The sequence below is a fragment of the Theobroma cacao genome, chromosome 7 (assembly GCF_000208745.1).
Source record: "Theobroma cacao cultivar B97-61/B2 chromosome 7, Criollo_cocoa_genome_V2, whole genome shotgun sequence".
NCBI lineage: Eukaryota > Viridiplantae > Streptophyta > Magnoliopsida > Malvales > Malvaceae > Theobroma > Theobroma cacao.
Window position 1 is genome coordinate 9,492,497 of NC_030856.1, and position 19,509 is coordinate 9,512,005.

The window sequence follows — 19,509 nt, forward strand, 5'->3', positions numbered from 1 at the left end:
TTTGGTCTAACCATGCATGCAAAATGAGGCCACATGACTCCAGCTAGCGCTTCTTCATTTGGATTATCTTTCTTCTGCTTGCTTGAAAGCCAGAACCATGGGTTCCAACCGATATAAATCTTATGATCCTAATTTCACAATATAGAGCAACACATTACTAAGGACTGACAAATATACTCTGGCAAATAACCAAATCCAGTATCTCCGAGGGCCTTATAAATTGAAAAAACTATATATCAGATGCGGAACAATCATGGCTTTCACATTGCTGCTTCTCTTCACAATGGGGAGGAAGAACTCTCAACCATCCCCAGGGTCATGCATGTACCCTCCTTTGAGGGAGGAGACTGTCTGCAGACCGGGATTAGAATCCATTTGTCCTGCAATGGGTATGTTCCCAAAATTGAAAATTGCTTAACTGGAAATAACTTTCTCAAAATTAGCATGGATTCAGCTTCAGTCTGTCCTACAAGCTAAACAAGTGGAACATAATCAGATATAAGACTCAAAAAAGAAGAGGCTGGAGCCCAAGGGAAATGCTGGCACTATACAATCTTCAAAAAATATTTTGGGAAAATAACAAGAATATTCCTTTCCTTGGGTCTCTTAATACGATCCACATGCCTCAATCAACAAAGCATTGATACGAAAATTGAGGCAACACTTCTACCTGGCTAAGTCACTATTTAATCAGTTGGAATTTCCACAAACTATAGTTCACAATGACCATAAGTTCTATCAAGAGTATTTTTTGGGTTACTCCCATATTTTACAAACATGCCATTGTCACTATCCAAAGAAATTTTGGTCAAAGAATTACCGACCTGTTTCAAGTTCTCTTGAACTCTAATCACAGGTTGGGCTGATGAGTATGAATCCAAAACATAACCCTTCTCCTCTAATACATACCCAGTCTGGGGTCTACTAGTTGAAAACATTCTACACGAAACCGTGTTGCAAGAGGAGGATTCTGGAGTATACAAGTTGTTGAAGATTGAGAATGGATCTCCACTGCTTGCATCAGCATAGTCCACGGTACTGAAAGAGTCTCTAGTACTCTCCGTTGTAAAAGAAGCCTCATCTGAGCTAGTGAAAAGGGACCAATCACTTGATGTAGCATCAGAGAACTCCATACTGATAGGTTCAGCATACATCTCCATCACAGGGTGAATGTTACTATTTGCACTCTGCCTAAGAATGCCATTTGAGTTGTTACAGCCTGTAGTAATTTCAGGCCTGAAATCTGAAAAATGCTTGGGGCCAACGGAATGGCTACTGGATTTACTTTGTTCTGGTCGTGACAGCTTCTCAGATTTTGAGGTGGGGTGCCTAGTGGAGGCTGGAGCTTGCTTCTGCCGGCTCTTTTCAGTGAATGCTCTTTGAGGGCGAGGGCAAGACCTTCAAATAGATTACATACTTTCAGAACTTGAAGAAAGGAAGTCAAATGTAACATTCATACAATAAAGGAACATCCACAAAATTATTGTAGCAACAAAACTGACTAGAGTTCCAACATTTAATGCCGCAGCTTAAGTATGTGATGATAATGTAAACAATATGAAACACCATAAAAGCAATTATCAGATAAGATATCTTAATCCTTTCCTTCCCTGGAGAAAGATAGAAGATTGATCTTAATTAAATGGAAGAGATTGCTAAGAAGTACTAGGATTTCAACAAGATCTAATTGATACACAGGGATAGGAAACCCTGAAAAGGAACAAAGGAACAAAGGACAAAAGGAAAGGGAGCAAGCAGGGAAAGGTAGATGGTATTTCTAAAAGTACTCTAGCAATGATAGATGTCTACCTCATGTAAAATAAGATGTATGCCCCCTCAGACATCACTTGACTCATTGACACCGGATGGACCTGTAAGCGAAGGGGGAGCCAAAACCTTATTTCAATCCCATTGCAACAAAAGAGAATCTAAATGAAACAGTTAGAATTAAAACATATTTTAAAAATGCAAACAATCATGTTAGTTGTATAAATCAGCTATTTTAGCTCATGAAATATACAAGCATGAATGATGAGATTCCTTTCAATAATGCTAATAGCAAGAGAAAAGAAAATGCAAAAATAAAAATAATTTGACCAATAATATATGGAAAAAAACAGTTCATTGACATGCACAAGGATGTTCACAGAATTATGGCTTTCACCTATTCTAAATAAATAGAAGAAAAGTAAACAACAGTCCTAAAATATTTTCACTGAGCAGCTGTATTTCTAAGAAACAATCAACACAGGATCATTTTAGTAAGTAAAACCATATATTCTCGTGTGTATAACCAATCATCTTGCACTGAACCTGAGGAGATAATTTTACCTCAGTATCATCTATCCTGAACCAGTTGCCTTGCAAATCTTTTACATATGACACATAATGTCCAGAAAAAGATGCATTCAGCGTATCCAAATGCACCACAACAGCATAGAGCATGTAAAGTGGAGGGATGTCACCCGTTCCAGTCATATACGGAACCATATCCAGCATCTCAGGGAAAGTGATGCATTTGTTTATTTTCCCATATTTTCCCTCCTGATTAAGCAACAGCAACATCAAGAAACAATCAAGTCAAACAATGAACAAACCAAAAACAATATTATGCAATATTTCAAAAGTAGGTTCACAATGCAGGATGGATAGATAGATACATAAACCTATCATCCCCAAATTGTTTCACAAATAAAGAACCTAATGAAAAGGAAACCAATTTTACACTTTGGTGTGTTTAAAACAGTACAGACATATGATGTCTACCTTCAAAATTGATTCTGACTTGTCTGCTATTTGTTGAGGGCTATACAGAAGTGACAATTGCTTAAGTTGAGTAAGTTGCTAACATAGTTATGAAGCAGCTTGTAAACCACCAGACCAAAACTCAAGCCTAAATGTCTATAGACCAAAAGAGCAAGTTCTAGGGAATGCTTTTGCATTTATGACATGACATTAACAGAGGAGAGTACAACGTAGAGCAGAGTCATACCTGAAACCTCTTTAAGACAATTGTCAGGATGTTTGGAGCCTCATGTATGCACAACTGCTTCCTAGCCCGAACATAACTAGCACACCTTTTGACAAAAGTATTTGCAAAGCCAGTAAATTAAGCAAGTTAAATCAAGTTACATGATTATTATAATAAAAGATAATACAAAACATACTAAAACAAGGTTTCACACCTTCCACATCTATACATGTTTTCTCCATCCAAATCTTCAGGTGTTGTAAACTGAGTTAGTGCATCTTCCAATGACTCAACCCAACCAAATATCTCTAATGTGAGATCCATAATGTTTTCAAATCTTTCTGATTCGTGAGAACATCTAAGACACTTGACCTAATTACACGGAGATTGCATCATACATAGCCCAAGGAAAAGTCAAAAAAAAAAAAACGTAAAAATGGAGCAGAACAATATTTCATGAGAGAACATAAGATAAAAGTTAAACAAAGTAAAATAGCTATAGACACCTTCGACCTAAGATGCCCTCCAAAAGTATGTTGTATAAATGTTGTCTCTTGCAACCTGGGATCAACCTTGTGTTCCCCACCTAATCTCTCCAAGCATATCGATTGCATTGAAGCAACCAGGAGCCTGAAACAGACAACAACTGAACTTTCAGAGTGGCAAGGGAATGAATTCCAATCTTACAGTAAAACCGAGGAAGTTTAAAGCAAAACTAACAAATCTAGACACATATACAAAGGAAAAAGAAGGGGGTGCAGGGGGCTATTGGCTAGTGAATATTGTAGACCTCAAGAATTCATGTGCATCTTCCTGACTTCCATCACCCATCTGGCAATTAATACTTCGGATGTGTGTAAGGATACTACTAGGTGACAAGGGACCTCCGCTCTCTCTTAACAACATTACATGTTGCTCAAGCTCACACATAAGACACCAATCTTTCCCATAACCTATAATGTAATGCAAAAGTAAGCTCTGATGCAATTAAACAATGTACAATATTTACGTTATTATTAATGTACAAATAACAAACAAGTAAACCACAAAAAAGCAAGTACAGGCTCTTGAATGTGATCTTCGCAGCAGGTAGATGCTGAGAGGCTTTGTGCAGGTTAAACACTGCAGAACAGCATTGGCATAGCAACTGCAAAACAAAAACAATCATCAGTGCAATAAAACGTAAGCTCTTAGGACTTTCTTTTAGTATACAAATACAAATAAGTCATCCTTCTTTTCAAAATCCAAAATGAATTACACTTTGATAGGTCTTCTGGCAATACACCACTTGGCAATTACCAATCAAATGAAGTATAGTACAACTAAACTAGCTCTTGTGGGTAAAATCAAGAAAATAAAATGCAATAGGGTATTGAGGTTACCATTCATTCTGTTTTATAAAGTCAATCTTCAGTATTTTTCTTTCTTTAGTTCGGAATATATACTACTACAAACATTTCTTAACTTGAAGACCATATTCCTAAGTTTGATGGCATATATAGCAGAAGGTAGAACCATAGAAGTAACAATAGCAATACCTGTTCCCACAATTTAGAAGGCCCCTTGGAGATAAGTCAAAGAATTCACACTGGAAGAAATTTACAAATTCTTCATAAGGAAACAGCATCTGAGACAATAGGATAACAGATCATAGTCAGAGTTTTCTGTTCACGATTCAAGAACCCTATGAGATAATTTAACTCAAAATGGAAGTGATGCAATGGATAACAATCATAGATAGATGTAAAGAAACTGACCTTTATTTTCTTACGTCTTTCACCACAAAGTGCAGAAAAATCCTGCCTGGAAAGTCTTGATGACTTCCTTAAACGCATCATCTCCTTAATTCCCATGCTAGCAGGCCCATCAATTCCTGGTGTCAGTATGGCACCTGTCATTCCAGAAACTTCTGCATGAAAAATGTAGAATATGAAGAGCTACAAAAAGCAACACCTAAATATCAAGAAGAAAAAGTTCAAACTTTACTTAATTCATCAGTAATTTGTCCCTTCCTCTCCATTTCAGGGCATAATTGTTCCCCAGATACTTTCACTGCTAATTTTGGTGATTTAGAGACTTTGGGTCCTAGGGAATGCAATGAACTTCTGGCTTTTGTGCATTCCTTTAGTGCTGTCATCCCAGAACAGTCTAACTCTACTGGTTCATCACTAAAAGAAAATTCCCCATTGACTAAATTCTCTGCACTCAGAACAAAGGCATTTTCAGCTTCATGAGCACTTGTCCCACCTTTTGCAGAATATGGTGGGCCAGAAATTTCATAGTTGCTTTTTGGTTCAGACATGTTGCCATGTTGACTTTGATTTTTATGACTCTCATGCATGGCAGTTCTTGCATTTTGTCCATGAATATGCATGTTAGAACCATCAGCATTATGCTGTTTTGAGATGCCTTCTTCTGATGCAACAAAGCCACTAGTTCTTGACTGCAGCAATAGTTCAATGTAATTATCAGACTACATGATTGAGAAAAAGCTAATGCATTCTACATAAACAAATTCGCAGATAAGAACCTTTTGCCTTATAAAAGCCTCTTTTGAAGAAATATTATTGGTTGTTGAACTAGTAGCTCGATTCCTTGAGATTTCCTCACAAGAATCAAATAAAGCTACATCCTCTCTTCTTAGCATTTCTCTGTTGGATTTACGAGAAATTCTCTTGTCTGTACTTCTTCTCTCTGGTGCACAGACGTGAGAGTTATCAACTGTAGAACAATCCCCATTAGCAAATACACCAGCGGTTTGACAATGACTTATACTGTCAAAAGGTGCTTTTTCCGTGACAACCTGCTTATTAATGTACCCAAAGAACTGTGAATTCATGTTGTCACTGAGTAGAGCAGATTCTTCAATTGAGGCAACACTAGGAGATGAGCAAGTGCTTGCACTCTCCAACTGCAGGCATTCTTGCTTATGAACTTGCCTCCAATGAATAATCTGACACCTCCCAGAACTGCATACAAGTCATCATTTTTAAAGTAAGAAACTTCATGTGGAAAGGGTGGGTCAAGGTGGTATATATGGAAAAAAGAGAGAGATCAGAAATTGATGTGAACTTGTAGAATACAGCAAATAGACCATAAAATGCATTCGACAGTTTCATGGAAGAGACAGACACCCATAACTGAGATGGAAAAGGTGAGGATCCAGGAGAGTAGAGAAGTTTTACATGAAATGAGAAACAAGGAAAATGTAGAGTACATTTGATTCATAAATTTAATCTTTCTATGGGAAACATTACCAATCAATGAATTATAACACAGAGTTGGGTCCCAAAGGAATTTCATCAAAACCAAATAGATGGCCATTCCTAGCACCAATAGATTTCCATTGTTGATCAATTGCATCTCTTAACATTTATTATGACCTGTTTCCTGTCATAATCAATAAATATATTTTACCATAAAAAAATTTCTAATTTTAGTAACTTCAAAAATTATTCAAGATCTTTTAGACAGAAGAAAAGATTTGGTCACAGCCAGTTTGTTTTGAACTGTTCTATTAATAGACTGTTTTAAACAAAAGGTTTGAACTGTTGTATGAATAAAAGGAATGGCTTTTAGTTATTAGTTTATTATATTTCCATATTTATTATTTCAATATACTTCATACCAATTTAAGCTTGGAAATTCATTCACTCTCCTCTTAGAAAGTTCTATGGTAATTTCTCTATATATACGCCTTTCTGTAAGGAGGTTGCACTATAACAATATGATAACTCTCTTATGTGAACTTTTAAACTTACTAATCATGAATGAAGTCTCCTGTATTACTACGTTAAATGTTCTTTATGTTAACACTTCAATGTCACCGTCACCTACTCCTCCCTTTCTTCTTTTCCCCCAATCTCCACCTACCCTTATGGCGGAAGAGGGTGGAGGGAGAGGCACCAAAAAATAGTAAAGTGCATCATCGTCTGCAGGTTGTTTTGGATTTAGACAACTTATTGAGACTAAAAGGTCACCAATTCAAAGAAAAAGACCAACTCAGAACCTCCAAAACTAGCTTTGATATAATAAGGATTAGCTGTTATGCTTACACAAAATGAATGCAGATGAAACTTTCTTAAGTAAACCGAAATGTGAAACACTAACAACACGTCAGGTAATTAAGCCAAAATGAAAAAAAAATGTTAAGGAAGAGTAAGAAACCTAGCAAGTCTCCAAAGAAAGCCTGAATACAAACTCTAGGAAAGTTAGAATGCATGGGAGGATGAAAATAAAAAAATAAATCAAACCACAGCTAGGATTGCTGCAGCTTCAGACATCAAGCACAAAAAGCTACCTTAGAACATTATAGAATGTACTTCATGCATATAAATGCCTGTAATGAATTATTCAAAGTTCATTTAACCAGGCAACCACAAGGAATATCTATTTTTGCAGAGTGATAATAAAAGACAATATTGCACAAAACTTTTAACTAATTTGCAGAAACACTTTGACCAGATCTAATTTGTCATTTATGAAACTCTAGCCTAACTGTGGACTTTCATTCCAAAACACTGCTATCTAGCATTTAATTCCATATTTTACTTCCTTGAACAAGAAGGGCATTCAACAACAATGAAGCACAGTACTAAAGAAAATACATTGCAGTTGCTAAGGGATAGAATATACCAATATCTGACAGCCTTGCATCTGGAGCAGCGAGTTGTTGCTGGACCAAAGCACCTGGCACACACATGCAGTCCATTCTTTGAAGAAGCAACAAGAGGAATAACACTGGCAGCAGCCATTGTTTCTGCTCTAAGAGCTTCTTCAGCAGCAAGCTGAGCAAGTATACTTATCCTCTCTCGTTTCTTTGAAGTCTCACTCCATTTCCCAAGTAAAAAGTAAGCAACCAGAGGAAGCACCACCAAGACCAGAAACAATGCAGGTATATCAGCTTCCCTTGGCTCAAGCATGTCCCCACAAGCCTTCTCATGTCCAATTTGCCCCCAAATTCACTATCCAGAAGGTATTCTTCAAAAGCTACATAACTCCAATGAAATCAACATCCACACCAGCAACTTAAATTACAATATCAAAATCATGCTGTGCCATTCAAACCTGTCAAAATTTTTCTGACTCGTTAGGTCACAACATAAGATTGCCATATAAAAATCACACTGTCAATCAGAGTTACAATAAATATATGCATTTAAGCATAAAGAAGTTGCTTGACATTCTACTGTTGTATACTCTGCAGCAACAAATTGCATTAAAACAAAAAAGCAGATTACTTCTCTCCAGACTCTAAGTACAATAGAAGAAAAATTGCAACCAAACCTTAGCAAGTTCTTTCAAAATGAAGGAGAAAGAAAGGAGATGCTGGCAGTGGAAAAATTAACCCAAGCCCATGGATAAACTTGAATGAATAACTTTATATGACAAAACTCAGTGACAGAAACTCCCCAAGCTTAGATATCAGTGAAGCAAGTTCAGTTCCAAGTTATCCATCCTATAACAACAAGTTTTCAAGATGGAAAACGAGGCATGTGAATTCCAATCTGCATTGAGCCCCTCCTTGCCACAGCGCAATCAAACTCAGCTATACCGATGGGCGAGGGGGGATTGGGGGAAGAGGGTTGGTCCTTAAAGGAGAACTCAAGTTGAGGCAAAACTACGCTTATTTTATACCTAAACCTACCAAAGCAAAGACAATAAAACTTAAGGAAGGTACAATTATATATCAATTTCAGAATAAAATTAGCAGGAAAGGTGACAAGATTCCGAATTTTAGCTATTAACAAACATAAGGGTACACAACCATGACAATCAGGTTTCTCTTCCATAGGATGACAAAGAAGAACTTTGCTCAACCTTAACATTTCTGCAATAGTCTCTCACTGACAGGTTCAGAAATGTTGCTCCACCAGGTAGTAAATAATAGAAACTAACGCAATGCTTCAGTCAACTCTAGTTTGCTAGTTATAAGCCTATGACCATATGAAGATAAGTCACACTCATCTTCCTACTTTCTAAATTTTATTTTTTCTATTGATTTATAACCTTATACATCCACAGTTGTGATTGTAAAACAATGTGTTAACACATCGGAGCACCAAAAAAACTTAATTTAGTTTACCTCAAACTTCTCCTGAAAAGGTTCAATCATTTATCCATATCTGATTTCTACAGAGGATTTATTGCAACACAAGCAGTTCTGCTAGACTAATGACATAAGCTGCAACTATTTCCATATTTTACTTTTAGAGAAAGCAACAAAATAGAAAGGAAATGGGGCACTGCAGAAAGAGGGGGGAACCATCTTTACAATATCTTGCAAGGGCCTAGATATGAAAGTTTTTGCAACACAAAAGGAACAATTATTTAATTTACCATCATTATTTGACCATTTCCCCCCTGATAAATGCGTCTAGGTGGACAATCTCACTCCCCCAAAGCACCAAACGTTTCAACTATAGTTATCTTTAATCAGGCACAATAAGTTAAATCATTGAAAGAAAACATTTTGCAATCCCCAAAGCACTAACATTTCAGCCAGAGTTACTTGAATAAAGCACAACAAGATAAAATATTATTTAAAAAATACAAAACCAGGAGAATAAAACTAGAAATTTCCCCATTTGAACCTACACATTAGTAAAACAAAATTAACCCATTTCTAAGTAGTTCAGGTTTCAGGTCTGTATCTACACTATACCCAAAATGCCCAACAAAAAAAAAAACCCACTAAATCAAGCATTTTTCCAGCACAAAGCTAGAAACAAGAAGCACAGCCCAAGAAGTAAATCTTCTGGCCAAAATACCCAACTTTTCTTCAACAGAAAGGCAAACTAAAATGAAACCACTCATTTCTACAATCTCAGATTCAAAAAACCCAAATAGATAAATAAACAGTAAAGAAGTACAAACTAAATGAAATCATGGCAAAGTTGAGTAAAGCTTGAATCTTTCATACCTCTCTCTCATGCAAACTGAAGAAGAAATCTAAACCAGAAGCAAAAAAAAAAACAAAAAAAACCCAACAAACAGTAAATTTTTTTTTGCTTTCTTCTTCTAAACTTGTTTTTCTTTCCTTCAAAAAGATTCTTTGATTCCTCAGATGGTAAGAATAAAGACAACAGTTTTTCTATCTTTCTCTCTCTTCCTATGCAACACTTCTTTGCCTTCACACTTCTCTTTCCACTTTTTAAGATTTTGGCAAATTTTTATGTCTGGTCTGCTCAGACCCAAAGCAATGTACTGACAATCACTTTAGACACGTGGCACATGGCAATTTGCTATGAAGTGGACAGAGAGTGGGGCCCACCGTTGTACTGTTTATGGGGAGTGGTGACAAAATTGGAATGATCTGTTTTCAACCGTTGGATTTGTGGAAGTCGGGAGTTTTGTACTGTACTTGCTAATTGTTTTTTATTTTTTTTAATTTTTAAACGTGAGGTCATTTTGGTCGTGGTAAAACAGTTAAGAGATAAAATTACCAACAATCGGAAAATATTAATTAAAATCAGTTAAATTTTTATTTTAAAAAATTAGCACAATACTTCCACCAAATTAAAATAAAAGTCACCTTAATTACAAAAAATCATTCTTATAAATATCACTTTAATATGTGTTTGTAGTGTTTTTTAATTTTTATAAATATATTTTAATAAAGCACCTCACACATGTAATTTTATAACCCTAATAAAATTTAAAAAATCGAGTATAAGATAATTTTATTAAATAATATTAGTAGAATGTTAAAGAGTGCTTACATACGCTTGTTAATTTGTAATTAATATTGTTTATATTAAATTGAAAATTCTTGAAGGGGTAAAAGAAATTAGTAAAATATAAAAGCGATGACTTTATCTTTTGCCTGGGAAGTGGGGCCCAAGTACAGGATGTTCTTCCCAATGATATTACTGCTGGACACGTGTAGGGATGGGATCAAGAGTGGAGGATAATTGTTGGGAGTAGCATCTGCATGACAGTAATTTTAAAATGATTTTGCTTCTGTTAGCAGAAGATATAAAAATAAAAAATAAAAAAGAATTATTAAATAATCATGGAATATGGGCAGTGACGTACAGAGGGTCAGTTAGGCATGCGGGAATTTTGTGTGTGTTGGGAAGCATTCAATTGCTCCTATGATTTGCCACTCCACCCCACCCCACCTTCTCTGCTGCTTACTTAAGCTAGACTTTTTATCCTATCCTGTAAGAATGAACATTTGAGTAAATCATTGTCAAACCCGAAAGAGCCGAGAATGAAGAATACGGAGGCATTTTAAAAAATAATTTTTAAAAATAAAATATTTTTAAAAATAATTTTTTTTATAATTTTAATTATTTTTAATTAAATTAAATAAAATTATCTTTAATGAAGTTACACGTTATAATGTACACATCATGTAAAAAAACTCGTGACAAGTCATAATTAACGTGTTACACGTTATGTACAAAAATATATGACAAGCCAAATATAAAAACATGTGACAAACCATGGTTAGCATGTTACACGTTATGTACAAAAATATGTGACAAGCCAACTACAAAAACATATGATAAGTTATGGTTAACTTGTTACACACTATGTACAAAAACTTGTGACAAGCCATGATTAGATTGTTACACGTCATATTGAAAAAAAATGTTATTGTTACACGTCATATAAAAAAACATGTTATGTTGAAAAAAAAATATTGTTGTTACACGTCACATTAAAAAAATATTATTGTTACATTTTAATGCCTAAAATATTGTTGTTACTTACGAACCAAAACTTCAAATCCTCTCAATTTTTTTTTTAACAATTTGACATAGATTAAAGTGTTTCTAACATGTTTTCATAAATCAAAATACAAATATTTTTTTATCTAAAATACATATTTTGACTAAAAATAAAAAAAAATTCTTTGAATACCTATATTTATAAATTTCAAAAATTTGAGTTTTTTGGTATCTAGGTCCCGAATTTATTAAATTAAAAGTTATTTCATACATTTGTGATTATTTTTACCGTTTTAGTTTTATCCAAAATACTTAAAAATCGAATTTTTCAAACAACCACCCACCCAAGCACGTCAAAACTATTGCTTGGTATTTTGAAAGCGTAAAAAAGAAAAATCTGAAAATAAAGGAGAGAGAAATCGGAAGCATAACAGACGCATGCCGAATAGAGAAATCGATAAAATTTGAGAGACTAGGATGGTGAGAGAGAAATTCAAAGTACAAATGGAGAGAAATGAGAAGAAATTATGATGAATGGTTTAATTTATTTGAAATAGTTTAAAAGATATTTTTATCAAATCATAATTAAATATAATTAAAAATAATTAAACTTATTTTAATAATTATTTTTAAAATATCTTTTTAAAAAAAAACATTTCTCACGATTTCTTCAAGAATACGAGCGTCACAAATTCACAGGAATGCATGCAAATCATGGGCCAAACTCCGTAGCCATAAGGCCTGTAAAACCAATTCTCCAGCCATAATTGTGTCTGGACCTGAATTTGTATAGCCTTTGTCTGTGTTATCAGCAGATGTCTTATTGAAAAGATGGGGTTTCCTGACTTGGTGGTACAATTTGTTTATTGGTGGCCTCCATCTTGTCTTGGGGTTGTTTTCTGGTGAGAGGAAAATTTGACAAATTATTTGATCAAATATGTGGACATAACTAGGAGCCATATCAAAACAATCACAAACCCAAAATTTTCTAAGCTTTTTTTTACTTATGCCACCTTCAACATGAATTGAATCATGCCTTATTAGTTCTTGGCTTTTCTTTAGTTGTCACTAGAATTAATTGCAACATAGAGAGATTTGATTGATTTTTCTTGACATAAGTATTATGTTTTTCGAATTTATCTTATTTTTTTTATTAAGTAAACGTCAATAGATTAGTTAGTAATAGTTAAGAAACTTAAATAGTCAAATTTAAACTTGACTTTGATCAAAATTTCAAAAAACAAATAATAGTACTCAAATTTTAATATATTAACACTTAAGTATTTTGTTCCTTAATTAGTATATGATCTTACTACTTAAAATGTTAACTCGATAGTCTTCTTAATTATTACTCAAATTCTTGCTTGACTCGTCCGTGGCTCAATTCATTTGACTTACTTTTACCTTGATATATAATTTCTTATTTGCTACCAAATGAAGCTTGAGTCAACTTTCTCTCGTTAATTTTGCTATTAGTTCTTAAAAAGTCTCAAATTTTCATACCAAAAAAAGAAAGTCTCAAATCTAAATCTCTCGTCCTGGAACTATTAAAATTTAAAAAAAAAAAAAGGAAAATTTGGGTAATGACCAAATATGTTATGATCTAATATAGTAGAAGCAAGAAGTGCAGCAATGATCTGATCAAGAAAAAAACCAGTGCTAATTCCAATCCTGCTAAAATAGCTGTCCATTAGAGTTTCATGGGTTACTTCTCAAGGACATCATTAGCTGGACAAATTAAATGACCTAAAAAGGCAAATTACCTGCAGGAAGAGGCTAGCTTGAAGATAGTCATCAAATTCTTAATTGGTAGAATTTTTTTTTAATTTTTTTATGTCTTTTATGGAATATCTAGCAGGTTTGGCACCTGACCACTGAAACCAGACATTTAGAGGTAATTGACAAAGGAAAGGGCTGAAAGGAGAGATTATACATATGCTTTTCTCAAATGAAGTTTCATCATTTAAGAAGAAGGGCTCACACTACATGCTCCATATCACATCAATCAAATAATACTACTACTATAGAATTCATTGTCCACAGCAGAATTTTAACAGCCTTCATACATGATTGCACAATATATATATATATAACTATTACAAAACAAAATAAGTGTATGAACTTTTTTCTTATGGCTAGAATTCAAAGAAGGTTGTTTAGTTTGTAAGATCTTTTCTTTATTGAAATAGGCAGTTAGTAGTACTGTTTTCTCTCAAGAACACAATTCTGGAGATTTCACTTGAAAAGGTTTCAATTTGTGGACTTCTCAAGGGTTTTACAAATTAGTAGCATACCGTAAATAAAACCATCTAATCATACAATTTTATGCATAAAAAGGCATAAAAATGTGGACTCAATATTGTGTTATTTGCTGCTTGATATATGTAAATCATATACAAATATTACTTCAATATTGGTCCTTCCAGGTGTTGTTGCAACATTAATACTTTTCCGGTAGAAAGCAATATGTAGTGTATTTGATCTATAGAGTACTAGAAGAAAGCTGTAGATGTATATATTCACTAGACAAATACAAGTTAAGGCATCTCAATAACAAGAACACTGCCAAAGCAACTCTAGGAAACTTATTGCATGACCCTAACTTTCAGAAGATAGATATGCACGAACCCTAGCTAGGGTAATATGTCAATGCATATATATATACACACTGTGTCTATGATCAATTCTGGATTCTCGTTTCTATATATAAATAATTTCTTCCAACTTTTTATTCCTTCTACTATATTTAAACACTAAGCACATACACTCAACATATATAAAAGTAGGATTGCGGTAAAATTAATGCCTAAACAAAGCTATGGTCCTTGTTTCACAAAATCTCCTTAGTTATGGATTGGAGGCTTCCTTCTTGCCGGATTGTAGTCCACAGCTACTAATTCATCAACATTAGATGCTCCATCTTCAGTTGCTGCAGTAAGCACCTGATCATCGTGGCCCTTCTCCGTTTCCCTGGCCTCCTTTGGCAAACTCTGTGCTGTCAACATAAAAAAAAAAAAAGTTCATTAATTAGGAACTCTCCATATTCAAATTATTGATGGTTCAATTTGATGAGAAGATCAAAGTTTGATTACCTCTAGCAGTTGTAGAGATGAAGCAAAGGAGGAAAAAAGCAACTAGAAGATAATGCTTGCGAGAAACCCTAGCCATCTTAGACTCTTATAAGGTTTTGTTTAAAATCTCTCTTTGTTGCTTATAATAACCTCTATATGTTGCCACTCTTATATAGAAGCAAAGCTAGCACTTGCCATCTACATATATAGACATGTGGTGCAATCAACTATGACATCAAAATTTGTAGTAATTCTACGTGAGTAATGTGGTCTTATAGAGTCAACATCAATGTCTTCTGCTGTCTTCGCATGAAAATGCTAGCATAAGGCTCGGAGTACAACCTCCAATTAACCATTTAAAGATGAATTTGTCATTTGGACTGTTACTCCAGTGAAGTTGGTTTTGTCATAATTGAAAGCCTAAAGGGGGAAAAAGTAACAAATTTCTGATATTGAACCTGTTTTTCAGGTATGGAATTTAGGTTCCTTTCCTCATGATCACCGTGTAAAATTAAGCAACAACACAGTCGATGAATTTTTTGTATGAGCTTATGTAGATTCATCTAAACCATGTTCTATCTTCATATACAGAAAATGGAGTGGAAGGGAAGAAAAGTCTTATGTTTTTGCCTGGGATAATCTAAACCATTGCACACTCATCAATTCATTAGTAATACATCATCTAAATATTCTGAACCCACACACTAAAAGGGAAAGGATCCAAACGTCCAATCCTATAAAAAAAAAACAAAACCATGGCTTAGTGCTTTCTTTCTAATTTGTAGTTAATATTAAGGAAAGAAAATGAGCTGCTGTTAAGTTGACTGAGAATCCCCATTAGGTGGAAATAATTACCCCAAGAGCAAGACCTAGCTGAAAAATTATACTCTCAAGTGAAATTTGTGAGGTTATTCACTAAAATTGATAAAATAAGAACTAAAACTAGAAAAGCTGAATTCTATCAATCTATTAAATTGGATTTGTTAGATTTTTTTTTTTTGAAAATTAAAGAGGATCATTTCATTATATGGAACTATTACTTACAAAAGCAGACAGTTATCAACTGGTAATCCTTCAGTCAATTACTATCCTAGAATGGCTTACCAAAAAACATCCATGATCACAGCCTGTTGGATTTTTCAGATTTAGTTTGTAATCAATCATTACACTAGAGAAGCACAAAGATCAGCTAAGTCTTGCCCTTAGAATATATATTCATGATCAGCAGAAACCAATCTCCATTAGGTATAAATAATTACTATAAGTTATATTCTTTTAACTTCGTTTATATTTCATATTTTTGAGTTTTTGTCACTCAACTTGTATCAAGAAACAGGGACCAGGGAACAGCTTCTAGCATACCATAGATTTGTGGACCTATCTTCTCTGATATGCCCAAGAACAGCATTTATGACCCTGCATCGCTAAGGACTAGCAGCTTTTGTACCAGAAAACAAATTAACATGGCAAATTTTTCCGTGAAATTGTACCAGTTGGCAAAATATTCATGCATTTTTATAGCATGATATGATAAATCCCTGGAGAAAATACATGTGCCATTTTCACTGTGTTTTTGCATTATTTAGGTTGATTAGATTGTGATTTTCTCTAATTAATCATGGGAAGGAACCAATAACCATGCCATTAATTCATGAAGGGAGAAAATCCGACGATGGTAGGGCTACAATCATTTTCAGATAAGATGATCCACGATTTTATGACGAAAATATCACATGAATAGTACCGAGATTTTTCTATTTGATGGGTCCTCATTTGTCAGATAATGAACATACACTAAACATGATTTATACTGCTAATTAAGGCTTTGAGACAAAGAAATTTTAATGCGGAAATGTAAGATGGGCTATTGCAGGAGGAAAGGAAAATTGCAAGCAATTACCAGGTAATGTTCCTACAATGTAGAAACAGTCCTTTTAATTTCTTTTCATTTTTCCAAACTAACTATAACTTGTATGCATGAATTGTTTCCTTCCTTTGTTAGATATGTTCTTATGTAGGCCACCTCTCCCTCTCCCATCTCAGAATTGGAACCTGAAACCTCTAAATAGGATTCTTAAGTTGGAACCGTTGTGGCATGTTCTTGGAGCCAGAAAAGTATAAGTTCTTTTTAGTCTTTATAATTTGGAGAATTAAAATGAAATGCATCATTAATAGAATCTCTCTTTCTTGGACTTAAGAACTTCAGTAATCAGTAACTTGAGTGATTGGCCATAGAAATGATGGCTCCCGTATGTACTGGTATCGATCCTATCCTTGAACCCACATGTCTAATTGTCCGGTAAGTAACAAGGCTATTGAATCCAGCTCAGGGAGGGTACAGCCACCAACCTGGAGCACCAAGATCTCTAGAGCAGCATTTTCCATGAAACAGCTCTGCATTTTACTCAGAACTTGAGGGCCCTTGAATGCTGCAAGAAACCTACCAATTTTAACCAAGCAAGCTAGCACATGAGAACCTTTTTTTTCTCTTGGGAGGTATGTTATATTGCTTTCCCCTAGTTGACTTAAAATGAAAAAATGGAATAAGAAAAGGAAAAACTTACCCCATCAATATCATCCTCAATGCACCAAAGTCAACACAGTGAGAAGATAAGCCTCTTTTGCTTTTGGTCCAAGCAGTTAAAAGCGCCAAAGTTTCAAATCAAAAAGGTTGGTATGTCAAAGGGGACAATGTAAAAGTCACTGGGGCTTCATTGTGTCCAAAATCATGACAACTTCGAGATAGAGGGGACTGTGACAATGTCCCCAACCAAGTCCCCCTCCCCACTGTAGGGCCACATCCATTCTCCAGCCGCCATGTGTCAGTCCGGAACGTCATTGCACCGTCGGGCTTGAAAGCCGGCGTGCCGGAGCCGACATGGATTAGACATGAAAATCACAAAAAAAAAATGACCAGAAAGAATCCTTCAGAACAGGTGATTTGTTTCATGTATGTTTGTGGTCTGGCATGAGCCAGGGTGTGGTAGGATCCCAGGGGTCCATCACGTGCACCACCCCGGTGGCTCGCACCTTGTAGGCTCATCCAATTGCAAAACCTATAGAGCCCTTTGGAATTTCTTGTAATATGATTGTTGGGATTGAAGTTTGGTACCAAACATGGTAGCAATCACAACACAATTATATGATGGATTGCCTTTTGGATGCGTGGGATATGGTTTATGGGGGGTCAAGCTTCGGATTCTTGGTTATCAAATTGTAGGTGTAACTTGTTAATCTGGAGGGTGAAATTTGGATTATTATTGAGAGACAAATGAAAAGTATAAGGGCACAGGATCACGTGTATGTGTAGGGTATACACAGTGGTTGGGCGGTGGACAAAAGGTCGGTTTGCCCTTGCGAAGTCGCAAATTGCAACCAAGAAGAAATGGGCTCCTGGCTTTTCTCTTGTCTCCAGACATTTGACAATCAGTTTTTTACATTCAATGAACTCGTGTCCATGGCTTAGCCATATCTTGTTGAAAATTGTAGCATGTTTATTTGCCAAATATTGCATGTCAAGCTTTATATGAAATGAAAGGCACCAGAAAATGTCTTGAAAAGGAAACTATAAGGTTATAACTTAAATTTTTTAATTCGAATCTTGGTACGAACGAAATGAAATTCATGAGATGACTCAAAGAATGTTATATTTTATAATATAATTCAAAATTCTCACTTATTTAAGTAAATTATCAATTTTTTTTTAAAAAAAAGCTAATATGATAATATTCTAAAAAAAGGAAAAATTAAGTTCTAAATTCATGAAATGACAAGTGAAATCAATTATAATATAATAAAAGAAAGTGGACGAAAAACAGCAAAAACAAATGATTGAGGGAAACCAGTAGTGAAAGAAAACAGAGGTCAAAACATTTTTAAAATTAAGTATGCTTTGTGTTGAGTTGTCCAAACATGAAAATGCATGAAATGGTTTCAAGGACAGCAAAAACATGTTCTTAAGGGTCTCATCGTCGACAAAAAAGAGGCCACAAAACTTAAATTTATAAGAAATGGAAGGAAACAAGATCATAATGGAGTGGTAGGTGTGGAAGGAAGGCTGGAAATGAGAGATTCATTGAGGGAAAGAGAGAATCTAATTGTCATGAAGACATTAGAGAGGACAAATTTATGATTAAAGACAAATGACTATAGGAAAACTTCTTATCATATATTTGTCATTGTCTTAACCCTTTTAAAACAAACATGTAAACAAAGTTTATTAGATTTATCAAAGAATTTGGGATATTGAATTTAACTTGAATTGCACACAGTATGATGCTGTTCAATGGCAGAATTTGAGATGTTGAGCAAACTTTAGATATCATCAAGCTTAGGGTTGCTTAGCGGTGCAAAACAAAGTGTCCCGAAGATACCAATCAACTTTAGATCTTCTATGCCCCCCTCATCTAGCGACAGTATCAATAAAAATTAGACAGTAAGATAGTGTTTGGTATCAAGGATGTACACCCATATTTCTTATAATGTACGCAATTAAATTACATTATAACATTTGTTTTAAAATAAACTAAGACAACGTAAAATTACAATGCAATCACATTACAGTCAATAAATGTAATGTGATTACATTGACAAACTAATACAATCTCATATTACAACTTACCCTGCAATGTTACAAAACTTGATTTGACATTTTGACCTTTTTCCAATCATTAAAATTTTAAACCTTAATTTTTATCATTTTAAAAAATTTTAAAAATAAAAAAATTTTAAATTTTTGATAAAAAAATTTAAAAATTTTTAAAACATAAAAATAATTTTTTAATTACTT

The 19,509-nt window shown here is 34.4% G+C and overlaps 2 protein-coding genes across 5 annotated transcripts; both read right to left on the minus strand.

Annotated features, from left to right (window-relative positions):
• On the minus strand, window positions 522-10,105 carry LOC18594517 (ubiquitin carboxyl-terminal hydrolase 15). 4 transcript variants are annotated; one of them, XM_018124834.1, is made up of 14 exons: window positions 9,894-10,105; window positions 7,607-8,038; window positions 5,502-5,940; window positions 4,958-5,414; window positions 4,729-4,877; window positions 4,510-4,598; window positions 4,033-4,118; window positions 3,762-3,924; window positions 3,478-3,601; window positions 3,186-3,343; window positions 2,993-3,077; window positions 2,332-2,544; window positions 1,810-1,871; window positions 711-1,398 (listed from the first exon to the last, which is right to left on the minus strand). In XM_018124834.1, exons 2-14 carry the CDS (start codon window positions 7,891-7,893, stop codon window positions 711-713), a joined length of 3,000 nt encoding a protein of 999 aa, XP_017980323.1. In that variant the 5' UTR covers window positions 7,894-8,038; window positions 9,894-10,105. The 4 variants fall into 4 exon arrangements, with proteins under 4 accessions (XP_017980322.1, XP_017980323.1, XP_017980324.1 ...); XM_018124835.1 differs by having other exon boundaries at window positions 4,729-4,862; window positions 9,894-10,104; XM_018124832.1 differs by having other exon boundaries at window positions 4,729-4,880; window positions 9,894-10,104.
• Window positions 14,140-14,894, minus strand: LOC18594518 (root meristem growth factor 9). Its single transcript, XM_007022094.2, has 2 exons — window positions 14,742-14,894; window positions 14,140-14,644 (listed from the first exon to the last, which is right to left on the minus strand). Exons 1-2 carry the CDS (start codon window positions 14,815-14,817, stop codon window positions 14,493-14,495), a joined length of 228 nt encoding a protein of 75 aa, XP_007022156.2. The 5' UTR covers window positions 14,818-14,894; the 3' UTR covers window positions 14,140-14,492.

What these genes read in the sequence shown, in the direction of transcription:
- LOC18594517 (XM_018124833.1), bottom strand. Translation starts at nt 7,893, where the DNA reads ATGCTTGAGCCAAGGGAAGCTGATATACCTGCATTGTTTCTGGTCTTG. An exon ending in AAGATCACATTCAAGAGCCT is followed by an intron (nt 3,925 to 4,032) that starts GTACTTGCTTTT and finishes ATTACATTATAG; the next exon opens with GTTATGGGAAAGATTGGTGT. An exon ending in TACATCTTATTTTACATGAG is followed by an intron (nt 1,399 to 1,809) that starts GTAGACATCTAT and finishes ATCTATTTGAAG; the next exon opens with GTCTTGCCCTCGCCCTCAAA.
- LOC18594518 (XM_007022094.2), bottom strand. Translation starts at nt 14,817, where the DNA reads ATGGCTAGGGTTTCTCGCAAGCATTATCTTCTAGTTGCTTTTTTCCTC. An exon ending in CATCTCTACAACTGCTAGAG is followed by an intron (nt 14,645 to 14,741) that starts GTAATCAAACTT and finishes TTATGTTGACAG; the next exon opens with CACAGAGTTTGCCAAAGGAG.